Genomic DNA, 12,503 nt, shown 5'->3' with positions numbered 1-12,503 from the left:
CGGATGCACCCCAGCGGTGCGCATGCACCATGTCAGTGGAAGTGCACCATGGCACGTGACTATGCAGGGAACATAGCCAAACATAGCCAGACTATGTTTGGATATGTCAACAACATAGCCAACAGAGCATCGACTATGCTCGCTATGTTTAGGATCAGCTATATAAGGACACTCATTTACCATCATGTATCTAGCTCATTGTGTTTTATTCTCTCAAGCAAATAGCATATTACTATTACTCTTCAACATACTTTGCAGCCTATCATTGCGATAGTACTCTACTTATCCTAGGATTGCCTTACACAACGTTCTCATCTTGTCTTCTGTTAGCAGAATACCCACCCCGATTCACATCTTGGTGACGAGTTGTTGAACCGATTGACAATAAAACACCCTCATAACACGAAGTTTTGAGAACTAGGTAAGCAATCAAACCTTACTAACGAGCTAATCATGGCAGGAAATAGCAATGCACCAGCAGCAGGACCGGCAACTCCGCGCCCACCTGCAAGACAAGCAAGACCAGTCGATCAAGACAGTGACGATGAACCCGACGAGCAAACCCAGCAAAGATTCACCACGTTGGAAAGAGTCATCGATCAAATGAATGAACACATTCAAAGACTGCAAGCTGCAATCGCTGAAAGAGACGATCATGTCAACCAACTCGAAGCTCAAGTCATGGCTATACCACCTGGCGAAGCTGGAACAGCCGGCAACAGGGTCAAACTACCAAAACCCATGACCTTCGACGGAACTAGATCTAAGTTGAAGACATTTTTGGTCAACATGGAAATGCATATCGAAGCCAACCAGATCACCCATGACAAAAAGAAAATGATCTTTGTGGCATCATGCTTTACCGATGCAGCAGCAGAATGGATACAACCCATGCTAAGTGAATTGTACACTACCGACAGAAGTAGTTGGGGGACTATCACCAGGGAACTGTTTTCGAACTACGGCATGTTCAAACAGAAACTTGGAGAAGCGTTCGGAAACATCGACGAGCTACGGACCGCGGAAAGACAACTAAGATACCTACGACAGACCGGATCCGCTCAGCAGTTGGCAACCAAATTCCGACAGATAGTAACACCACTACACTATGATGATGCTATTCAAATCGCAACCTTTGAGAACATGCTCAAGGAAGAAGTCCAGACGGAACTCATCAAACTCGACCGACCCGACAACATTGACAGATTCATTGAGATGGCGGTCAAGATTGACAACAAACTGTTCGAGATCAAACAGAAGCGACAGGAGTTTCAGAGATGGAAGAAAGTTGGAGGATTCCCTCAGTATGCCAACACATCGGCAAAGCGAGGAACCCAATACGACAAGGACGGCGATGTCAAGATGCAGCTCAACAACGTGATCAGTAAGGAAGAAATGGCCAAGCGCAAGGAAAACAAAGCTTGTTACAAGTGCGGACGAAAAGGACACTTTGCACGACAGTGTCGATCAGGGCAAAACAAACAGAACGGTAACGTCAGCCCTCAAAAAATAACAACAGTCCATCAACAAGTTGCGGCCATACACCAGACAATTGTGACCCCCTCGGACAGTGAGGAGGAGGAGTCAGAAAATGAACAGGTCGACGAAGTCAAGGACTTCTGGGGACCGATACTAGAAAAGGAAATATACGAATCGCTCAAGAAATTCGAGCAAGAAGATAGCCCTGGGCAATCTAAGGGACGCCTCAGACAGAGTTCAGAAAGGGAACCACCCCAGGAAGAAGACGCTAACCCGGAAGAAGCGCAACCTCACCTACGACGAGGTCAAGAGAAAGGACCGATCAGAGAACCTCGCAGAGAAGACCAATACAGCAAAACCGCTGGACGGCGTATTGATGACCTTTCATCAGGAAGTGAAAGCCGACACCCCCTGACGTTTCGAGACGGTGGAAAAGACAGAGAAGTTGACCACGAGGACTCGGATCGAGAATCAGACACCCCGCAACATTCACAGTTAACAAGAACAACAAACCTCAGAAGAGACGCCGCAAGGGCGATCGACCAAGCAAATGAAACAATCAGACTGTTCCAGAAACGACCACCAATCACAAAGAAAGAATGGGATTCAGTCCTAGGAACCAGCACGACGGTTCCAGGAATAAAAATTGAGATTCCAGAAACAAGCAAAGAAGAACTGAAAACAGACAGCGAAGACTCCGAAACAACAGAAGAATTCCCTGAAATCGACTACGAAGAACCAAAACGAGAATGCAGTTGCAAACCACCCAAACCAGTATGTTGGGAAGACTCTATTCAGACATACCGACAACACATCCTCGAATGCGAAAAATGCCACGAGTGGACATTTCACAAATGCGATATGCACGGAAAAAAGAACATCGCACTCGCAAACGAATTCGAATACGTCTCACTCACCAAAGGAACACGGTTGTGCCACCCGATGCTTGGGCATACCGAAAGATGTTCATGCATGTACTACCCACAATATGGAGGACACCATCACAAGAAAATACACTGGACGCAATGCTATGAGTCAAAATGTCCGACTCACCTCGAAGAAAAGGAAAAGAACAAATGGAAGCCAACGGCACCGATGATCATCTATCAACCCATCCCGGACTGCCCGAAGGGCTGGAACGAATGTTGGTGCTACGCAGAAGAAATTTGGCACCCTTTCCATAATAGCATCGAAACTGACCAGTGCTACGCGAAAAAATGTCCATACCACGAAGGACGAGTCATCTACACCGATGAAGACTGGACCGAAATTGTTCTATCACAGAAACGATACCTTGAGAGGCACAGAAAGGGACACCACCTTATTGCCACAACTATCAAGACAGGAGAAACTGTGATCATTATCAAGGGAACAATCAACGGACACGAAGCCAAACTACTCCTCGACTCGGGAGCATCAACGAACTACATTAGCGAAGCATACGTCAAGAAAAACAGGATCCAAACGCACGAGACAAACCTATGGCATACTGTACAAAATTTTGAAGGACAAATCACGATCGAAGGATTCGTACGACGAACTGGAAACATCACACTCAAATCAGGAGAACACGAAGAAAGCATCCAACTGGATTTAAGTCCGTTCGAGCGAAAGGATTTCGACATTATACTCGGAATGACGTGGCTACGGAAACATAATCCTGTCATTGACTGGAAACACGAGACGGTGTCAATAGACCTGAAAACGCTGCAAACAGAGCAGATGGGGATCAAGCCGAACCAGCAGTTGAAGGTGAAACATGCTGAAGAAATAAACGAAATAGGCCGACAAATTGAAACACGAAAGAAACCAAAAGAAATCTACGAAAAAGAACTAAAGGAAGTGCTCGACAAGCTACCAGAAAAATATCGGGACTTTACCGAATTATTTGTGAAGAAAGAATATCGACTACCACAACACGAAACAGAATACGAAGCAGAGATACCGCTCAAGGAAGGAGCACAAGTACCACAAGTGAAGCAACGACAAATCTCACAAGATGAACTCCGAACTACTAAGGAATTCATTGAGAAATTCTTAGCAGCCGGTTACATCAGAGAATCAAAAGCAAAGGCTTCTGCACAAGCAATGTTTGTACCAAAACGCGACGGATCACCACGAATGGTCATCGACTACCGAAAATTAAACAATATGACCGAAGACGACGCAAACAAAGCACCACACCAGGAACAGAAGAGAGATTTATTGCAAGGCGCAAAAATCATGACAATGTTCGACGTTGAATGGGGATACTACAACCTACGAATGAAAAATGACGACATCTGGAAAACAGCATTCCTTACAGACTTGGGACTGTACGAATGGCTAGTAGCGCCTATGGGACTCAAACGGCTACCAGCAGAATTCGCGAGGTTTATGACCCACATCCTACGGGAATACCTTAACCTCTTCGTTGCAGTATACTTCGATGATGTTATAGTCTACTCAAAAGACCCCAAGGAACACGATAACCATGTACGACTGGTTATGACAAAACTCATGGAAGCAGGATTAACTCTCAAAATCAAGAAGTGTGAATTCGACACCACACGAGTCAACTACCTAGGAATGGTATATACAACAAACGGACTAGAAATACCGAAAGAGAAATTAGACGCTATCCTCGAATGGCCAACTCCAACGAACGTCCACGACGTACAATCTTTTCTTGGAGCCAGCGGATACGTTCGACGATATCTTGAGAAATACTCAGACGTTACAACACCAATGACAGAATTGCTGAAAAAAGACGAACCATTCGATTGGACAGCAAGAAGACAACGATCTTTTGAAAACGTTAAAGAACTCGTTAAAATTGCGCCAATATTACAACTGTTTAACCCAGAATTACAAAGCATTCTACGAACAGACGCATCTGGATATGCTCTTGGAGCAATCCATGAACAAATCAATGAAAAAGGAGAAACGCAGATTGTCGCATTCTACTCGAGAAAGTTTACATCGGCGGAAGTTAACTACGACGTCCACGACCGAGAATTACTCGCGATAGTTCAAGCATTTCGACAATGGCGGCACTATCTCCAAGGAGCAAAACATGAAGTAATCGTCAAAAGCGATCATCACAATTTGAAGTACTTCACGACAACAAAAGAATTATCTGGAAGACAAATACGATGGGCCGAAGAACTAGCCAAATTCAATTACAGGATTGAACATATTCCAGGAAAACAAAATGCAGCAGCAGACGCATTAAGCAGACGACCAGATTACGCAATCGGGATAGAACCCCCCAAGACAAACATTCTGCAAGAAGAATCAGGAGTTCTACGCCACAATCACAATGCGATCATTGCGACCGCAATAAGAGTTGTTGACGATGATCCGTTCTACGAACGAATGTATCGGGAAACCAACAAGGATCAAAAAATACAAGAAGAATTACAAGCCGGACAAGTTACGAAAAATGTTCAGAAAGGCTTAGCGATATGGAATGGAATGATCAGAGTACCGCAGAATATGACTACGGAAGTCATTCAGCGATACCACGATCCTCCAACAAAAGGACACCAAGGAGTTGAAAGGACAATCGAAATGATTACCCGAACATTCTACTTTCCTTATGTCCGAAAAAGGGTTGAGAATTACATCAGAAACTGCGACGAATGCAACAGAAACAAAGCAGTACACCACAAACCCTTTGGAAAAATGCAAATACCGGAAGTACCAGAAGAAGCATGGAAAAGTATCACTGTTGACTTTATCCAAGGACTACCGCAGTCCAAGGACCCAGTAACAGGAATTACCTACACCGATGCCATGATAACAGTCGACCGACTTACGAAATATGTTATCTTAGAACCAACACCAAAGGATATGACAGCAGAACAATGTGCAAAACTTATGTTACGAAAAGTTTTTGTATGGACCGGATTACCAAACGAACTTATCACAGACCGAGACAAGTTGTTTACATCCAAATATTGGCAGACAATTGCAAAGGCATGCGGAATGCATCACAAGTTATCAACCGCGAATCACCAACAGACTGATGGCCAGTCCGAGAGAATGATTCAAACAGTTGAACAGTATTTTCGACACTATTTAGATTGGGAACAAGACAATTGGGTAGAACTACTACCATTAGCACAGTTCGCATTAAACAATGCAGAAAACGCTACGACAAAACAAGTTCCACATTTTGCGAATCTTGGACGACACCCAAGAATGACATGGTCTGAAGTACCACGAGAAGGATTATCCGAAGCCGCGATAATACAAGCCAACAAACTACAGGCACTCCATCAGACAATATCGAAAGACATCAAGTGGGCTGAAAACCGAATGAAGACCTACTACGACAAGAAGCGCGAGGACGCGCCAATCCTCAAAAAGGGGGAGAAAGTTTACTTACTACGACGAACAATTGGACAGAAAAAATTCAACATTCCAAGCAAGAGACCAAGCAACAAACTTGACGCTATCAAATACGGACCTTTCACAATTCAAGAAAAACTCGCTAACGACAATTACAAACTCCGACTACCAGCAAGAATGAAAGTGCACCCAGTATTTCACATCTCATTATTGGAACCAACCGAAAACCCAGAAAACAGTAACGACGAAGCAACCGAGGATGAATATGAAGTTGAAAACATTCTAAAGAGAAAGTTAGTGGAAGGAAGAATCTTTTACTTAGTCAGCTGGAAAGGATACGGACCGGAACACAACTCATGGGAACCAGTTAGGCACTTGAACTGCCCCGAAAAGATTCGAGCGTTTCGCCAGAAAGAAACTCGGAGAGGACGTGGTCGAACTCGTTGTTAGACGACACGGGAAACTCCTGGATGGCAGCCGCAATCATCTCGTTTGATTTTTGCAGCTCGGCCTCTCGTTTCCGTTCCTCCTCCTCCTTTTCCTCCAAACGCTCCAACTCCTCCACATCCTTTATATCCGTTTGAATAAATTCTCCAGCACGCTTTCGGAGAAGTTTCCTTTGTTTATGCAAACGAGCCCGTTTGGCAAGGAGAGCCTCAAGCTCAGCATTCAACCGATCGTCATCGGCCTCAATCTTCTCTTGAGCCTTGATGAGCTTTTTCCACGCCAGGTCAGACGAGGCCATATCGCGACACTTGCAGCGACCAAAACCAACGCACTCGCTACAGCGACTCGAAATTTCAGATTTAATGCAAACCTTCCCTTGGACTGCACAACGATGACAAGGAATCGGCAGAATAATACCAGACTGTTCGATACGCAGCCGAAGGTTTTTCGTATTTATGTTTTGCTTTGACGACATGGTCAGAACATCACCACCAAGAATGTTAACAAGAAAGAAATTCGCCTACCTATGCGACGGGGGGCCTGCGACTATTTATGTGACTGTCGGGACGCCAGCCTTCGAAGGAGGGGATTGTCATAAGAATCGTGAACGCTCAGCCAATCGATAAGTAGCGGACGCTACTTACATAAGCAAGCTGCCTGAAACTCCTATGGAGTAGACTTGCTAATTGTAGGAACGAAGACGGAAGTGACTACACGAGAACTCACGTGATCTGGACAGTGCAGATGCACTGGTTTAGTGAAGACACACCAGGTGGACATACACCCTAAATGGTGCGGCTGCACCATTTCCGTGCAAATACACTTAGTGCAGAACCACCTACCCTGTGCGAGTACACCCGGTGCGGATGCACCCCAGCGGTGCGCATGCACCATGTCAGTGGAAGTGCACCATGGCACGTGACTATGCAGGGAACATAGCCAAACATAGCCAGACTATGTTTGGATATGTCAACAACATAGCCAACAGAGCATCGACTATGCTCGCTATGTTTAGGATCAGCTATATAAGGACACTCATTTACCATCATGTATCTAGCTCATTGTGTTTTATTCTCTCAAGCAAATAGCATATTACTATTACTCTTCAACATACTTTGCAGCCTATCATTGCGATAGTACTCTACTTATCCTAGGATTGCCTTACACAACGTTCTCATCTTGTCTTCTGTTAGCAGAATACCCACCCCGATTCACATCTTGGTGACGAGTTGTTGAACCGATTGACAATAGCTTAGATAAAAAAAGTTATAGATAATATAAAGTTCTTATAAATATATAATATCTATTTACTATTCTATCTCTATTTTTAAAGTCTTTAAGATTATAGAGTAGATATAGCTATAATTATATTAAATAATTAATATTAATAAAAGCTGCAGCTCTAGATATTAATATTAAATATAAGGATGAGTATAGTAAAGATAATATCCCTAGAGCATTTTTTATAGTATTATTGATCTCTCTAAGCTCTAGGGCTTGAAAAATATCCTGGGTAATAGTTAGAGAAAAAGTCTCCTTAGCAACATTTTCTTATTCAATCTATTTAGGGAAAGGAAGAGACATAATAACCTCTATGCTAAGGAAGCGCTTATAGAGTTATTAACAGGCTTTTTAAAGCTTAAGATATCTTAAAGAATCAGCCTAGTGCTTCTTTCTATAGTTATTATATTTAATAGATACATATAGATATAGATAGCTTATTTAGATCTTATAGTTTAGCACATTATAAATATGTTTTTAGGCTTTATAGGCATCAGTATATATAGTATAGAATAGTAATTAAGTACTATAGCCTTTATAAGTTTAGTAATTAATGCTATAGTATTAAGTATAAATAATGTCTTTATTTACTTTATAATAGGGGCTAATAGGATATTTATTATTTTTGAAGCATATGCTTCAGATTAATAGTCTATAGATATTATCTAGGCTTTCTACTGTTATAATGATAATAAAGAAATGTTGTTTATTAGTTTAAATAGCTATTATTAGCTTAATCTAGATAAAGTTTCTTATTAGAGTGCATGTGCCTCTTAATTTAATTTTTTCTCTAGCTAGGCCTAGCTTTGAGATACTATAACAAACTATTAACACTATATATATTTTAATTTTATGCTACTGTTGGTCTGCTTTTACTAAGATAACTATAGGGTCAACCTAGTGGTAGACAGCTATTAATAAGTTTTTATAGACTAGTAATAATGAGTCTATAGTGTTTCCTTAGTTTAATAAAGCTAAAATAGCTTCTAATTTAGTGTAATTAACGTCTATTATTCTAATAAAGTTTAGAAAGCCTGTCTAGGCTAAGTAATAGTTAAACTATAAAATAATATTGACTTTAGACTTTCTAAAAGTAATATAGCTATTTTTATATTTAAATATAAGTCTACAGTCTTTTTTATTACTTTTATAAATAGGCTTTAGACTCTTTAGATCTATTTAGACTTTTAAAGGCTGATTTAGGGAGTAAACCTATTTTTTTATAATAATTTACTATTTTTAGATATTATTAGCTACTATATTAGTCTACTAAAGATCTGCTATAGGCTTTATTCTAGAAAATAGTTTTAATATTAAGGGTAAAGCTTTACATAGCTTTATAGACTTAGTGGCCCTATTTAGGTTAGCTTAAGAACTATAGATAACCTCTATAAACATCATTCTTTAGGATAGCAGAGGCTATTATAAGCCTTAGCAGTTGCTTTCTAATAATAAAGGCTTTAAGAGATAGTTTAGGATATTTAGAGAGATCTATTGAGCTTCTAAAATTAAGAAATAATACTTTAAAATATCTAATTAGCCTATAAAATACTACTTTATAGTCTTTATTAGAGAGGTTATATAGATTTTTATAACAGCTATCTCTATATATAGCGTGCTATTACTATTTGTAAAGTAATCTAATAAAGCTTATTCTATATCTTTATAGGCTAGATTAAGTAAAGTTTTTATAGAGACTTTATTAGCTCTATTAGGGCTATAATCCTGTTATCTCTTTTTTAGAGTTTTAGGGGCTTTCTAAAGATATAGGAAAGGGAACAATTCTTTAGATTTAATTTCTAGGTTAGATATGAAGCCCTTGCTCTAAAGGATTATTATACTGGCCTTAGAGGGCGCTGGCAGTGCTATCTCTACTAGGGTGTCTATATAGGCACCCTTAGGGTTTACTGGGCCTAGCGCCTGCCTCCCTGGGTCTAGGGGGGTGTTGTCGATATTGGGGGGTCCTTGGGCCATAGCGAGGCCCTGGACACTGTCAAAAGGCATTAAATTTCAAAAGGTTGATTTTTGATTTTCCCGGCGGGTTTTCCAACTTGATTTATTTAGCTTATTAATAAGTTATTTTTAAATATTTTTTTGTTTATAAAAGATATTTTTTTATCCAACCTTAGTTACTAACATCTCTATCTTATTCAGCAGAATACTACCAATGAACACCCATTCTGGTAAAGAACAGTTGATACGTTTTGACAAAAACTAAATATAAAAAAAAAAAAATAAAAAAATAAATCTTTTTTACTAGTTATATAAAAAATATTTTTTTATATATACTAATCTATTTTCTTTATAGTTCTATATAAGATTATTCCTATCTTAGTACCACTCTCGGCTTTCTTTCCTTGGTGGTGCCTCAGGCCGCCACTGCTGGTTCCCGAGGCCTGGGTCAGGACCGTCACAATTACTATTATTCTGAACGTTTGCCTGCTCTCTGAGAATAATCCTCACATACTAATCTAATAGTCTTATTATATTTCTATAAACTATAGAATCTTATTACTCTAATCTTTTTTCAATATCTTTCTGTTATGCAGATATGGGCATATATTGGTTGTAACGAAGATGCTATGCTAATCGCTGCCGGCCGACCTCAATATGAGGTTGAGGATCAGGCGGTGAGCAGACGGGAGTACTAGTCCCAAAAGGGAAAACAGCCGGCAGAAAGAGTGCGCACCAACACTTTCCTATCATCGTTAAAGCGTGTATATAGTTGGTTTCGGTTACTAACATCTTATATAACCTATATACTAACCACGGGTAACCCATTCTATAACACATACAAATTCCTGCTTATATAAACCCTAGATATGAAACATGTTGGAACCTTCTATCTACAATTCTTTATAGCAGAAAACTTAAGAGAGAAAGAGATTGCACGGCCGAGGTTCTATTATGATTTAGAGCAGACTTATAACCACAGGTAAGTTAGAGTGACTCTCTAGATATTACGTAGTCCGACCTTTGGCATCGGACCTAAACGTCGGCGTTTCGGGAAGCTTAAATTAGGGTGTCAGGAGTTCCGAAGGCGGTGAGGGATTCTGACACCCGCGCGCATGCTGACGGCACTCGTGTTTTGATCATTTCATAAATCGTACAGATCCAGCCAAGATCGATGATTCAGGGGTCATAGGTCGTTTGCAACAACTTCGTTGCTTTTAGCCCCTCTCGTTGACATAACTCAAGACTAGGCCCGCCAATGGGTTTGAGGATCCCCGATGCCGTTCAAAGTAGGGCTAGTCGATGATGACGTGCATTCCCGAGTCCGTATTGCCGAAGAGGTCAATGGGATCTGGCGTACTCGCTGGTCAGCGAACCAATGAACCCGAGGTTTTTGTCGGTATAATTGTATATGCGAATATCACGGAGTACATGAAATGCCTGTTATCCGTGACGCTAGCCAATAGTTGCATAACGGCAGAGTATGACGCTTGCGGTTTGCCTGAGGTTTCCGCGTTTACATCGGGGAGCTGCGTTCACAAAGCGCATAAATCGAAACTGCAGACCATGGTGATGATCCATCCTCCAACTCGTTAAGTAGAGCAATCAGTTCGTGTGACGCTGTACGCACCAATCATCTGATATCAAACTGCTACTTGCCATGCATGTAAGTCACTTTTCCCCCCTTACATACATAGGCAGTAATGACCTTTTTGTAACAAGGTCATCGTCGTTGGAGCCGGCCCCTGTGGCTTTTCCTTGAGCTTGGTCCTGGCCCGGGCTGGTATACGCGTGACACTGCTCGACAAAGCAGACGGGGTAGATTCTCAGCCACGGGCTGCACACATCTTTGCTCCTGGCATACAATTACTCAGGCGTGCTGGAGCCTTGGGAGACGTTCGGCGTGCTGGTTTTGTCCCCAAGAATTCGACGTTTCGCAAGCCTGATGGCACGCCGATCGTGACAATTGAGGACTTTGCACTGTCGAAGGGTCCAGATGCTACGACTGTACTGCCAATAGACACTCTGGGAAAGATTCTATGGTCGCATGCGCAGAAAAATGACAATATATCTGTGAGATGGGGTTGTCAGGTTCTGGACGTTGGGCAAGACGAAGACTCTGCATGGGTATCAGTCCGCGAGAATGGTGGAACTGAGAAGACGATCAAAGCAGACTTTGTGTGTGGCTGTGATGGAGCGACTAGCCAAGTACGCAAGTCGCTCTTTGGAGGGGATTTTCACGGGAAGACCTGGAACGACCAGATGGTTGCAACTAACGTAGGTGGAGACTTGAGAACTCGAATTTCTCGCTAAACGCACCTAGATCTACTATCCATTCGACGAATGGGGTTACGATGATCTCAACACCTTCATTGACCCCAAGGACTGGCGTATTGCTGCTCGCCTGACGAAGGATGGACTTTGGCGTTTCTCATACCGAGAAGACGGTAGCAAAACTTTGCGTGAAGTTCTTGATGATTACCCAGCCCGTTTAGAGGAATTGCTTCCCGGCCACCCCAAACCTAAGGATTACACTATTCTCAACATAAGTCCATATCGACTACATCAACGATCCGCGGAGAAATATCGAGTTGGCCGTATCTGTCTGGTAGCCGATGCTGCACATCTCTGCAGTCCGTGGGGTGGCTTAGGCCTGACAGGAGGCTTTGCAGATGCCATAGGATTATCCGAGTGCCTAATAGGTGTTCATATGGGTCGGGCGGATCAGAGCATTTTGGACAAGTACGACGAGGTGCGTAGATCCATTTACAGGAATTTCACGGACCCGGTCTCAACCAGCAACTTCATGCGAGTCTCAACTTCGGATCCGGAGACGATCCTTGAGAAGGACCCAGTTCTGGCTACTTTTGCTCGTATGAACGATGATTCTAAAGTTAGGGATGATTTTGACAAGGTATGTTTACATTAAAATACATCTGTCAACTTGGTCTCACTCATCGCAGCACATTTACGGGATTCTTCATGACTTTACTCAATACTACAGTGCT

General features: G+C 42.0%; 2 protein-coding genes across 2 annotated transcripts; both read left to right on the top strand.

Annotated features, from left to right (window-relative positions):
- Positions 1-453: 453 nt before the first annotated feature.
- On the top strand, positions 454-6,112 carry TRUGW13939_09753 (uncharacterized protein; the record flags this gene model as incomplete). Its single annotated transcript, XM_035492873.1, has 2 exons — positions 454-6,052; positions 6,105-6,112. 2 exons carry the CDS (start codon positions 454-456, stop codon positions 6,110-6,112), a joined length of 5,607 nt encoding a protein of 1,868 aa, XP_035348766.1.
- Positions 6,113-11,155: 5,043 nt separating this feature from the next.
- Positions 11,156-12,503, top strand: TRUGW13939_09752 (uncharacterized protein; the record flags this gene model as incomplete). Its single annotated transcript, XM_035492872.1, has 4 exons — positions 11,156-11,161; positions 11,218-11,772; positions 11,819-12,409; positions 12,459-12,503. Coding segments are annotated over 4 exons (1,197 nt in total), but the record flags the coding sequence as incomplete, so codon positions are not given.

The sequence above is a fragment of the Talaromyces rugulosus genome, chromosome V (genome assembly GCF_013368755.1).
Source record: "Talaromyces rugulosus chromosome V, complete sequence".
NCBI classification, from domain to species: domain Eukaryota; kingdom Fungi; phylum Ascomycota; class Eurotiomycetes; order Eurotiales; family Trichocomaceae; genus Talaromyces; species Talaromyces rugulosus.
The sequence above is the reverse complement of the archived record's forward strand: the minus strand, read 5'-3'. Positions and strand labels throughout refer to the sequence as shown.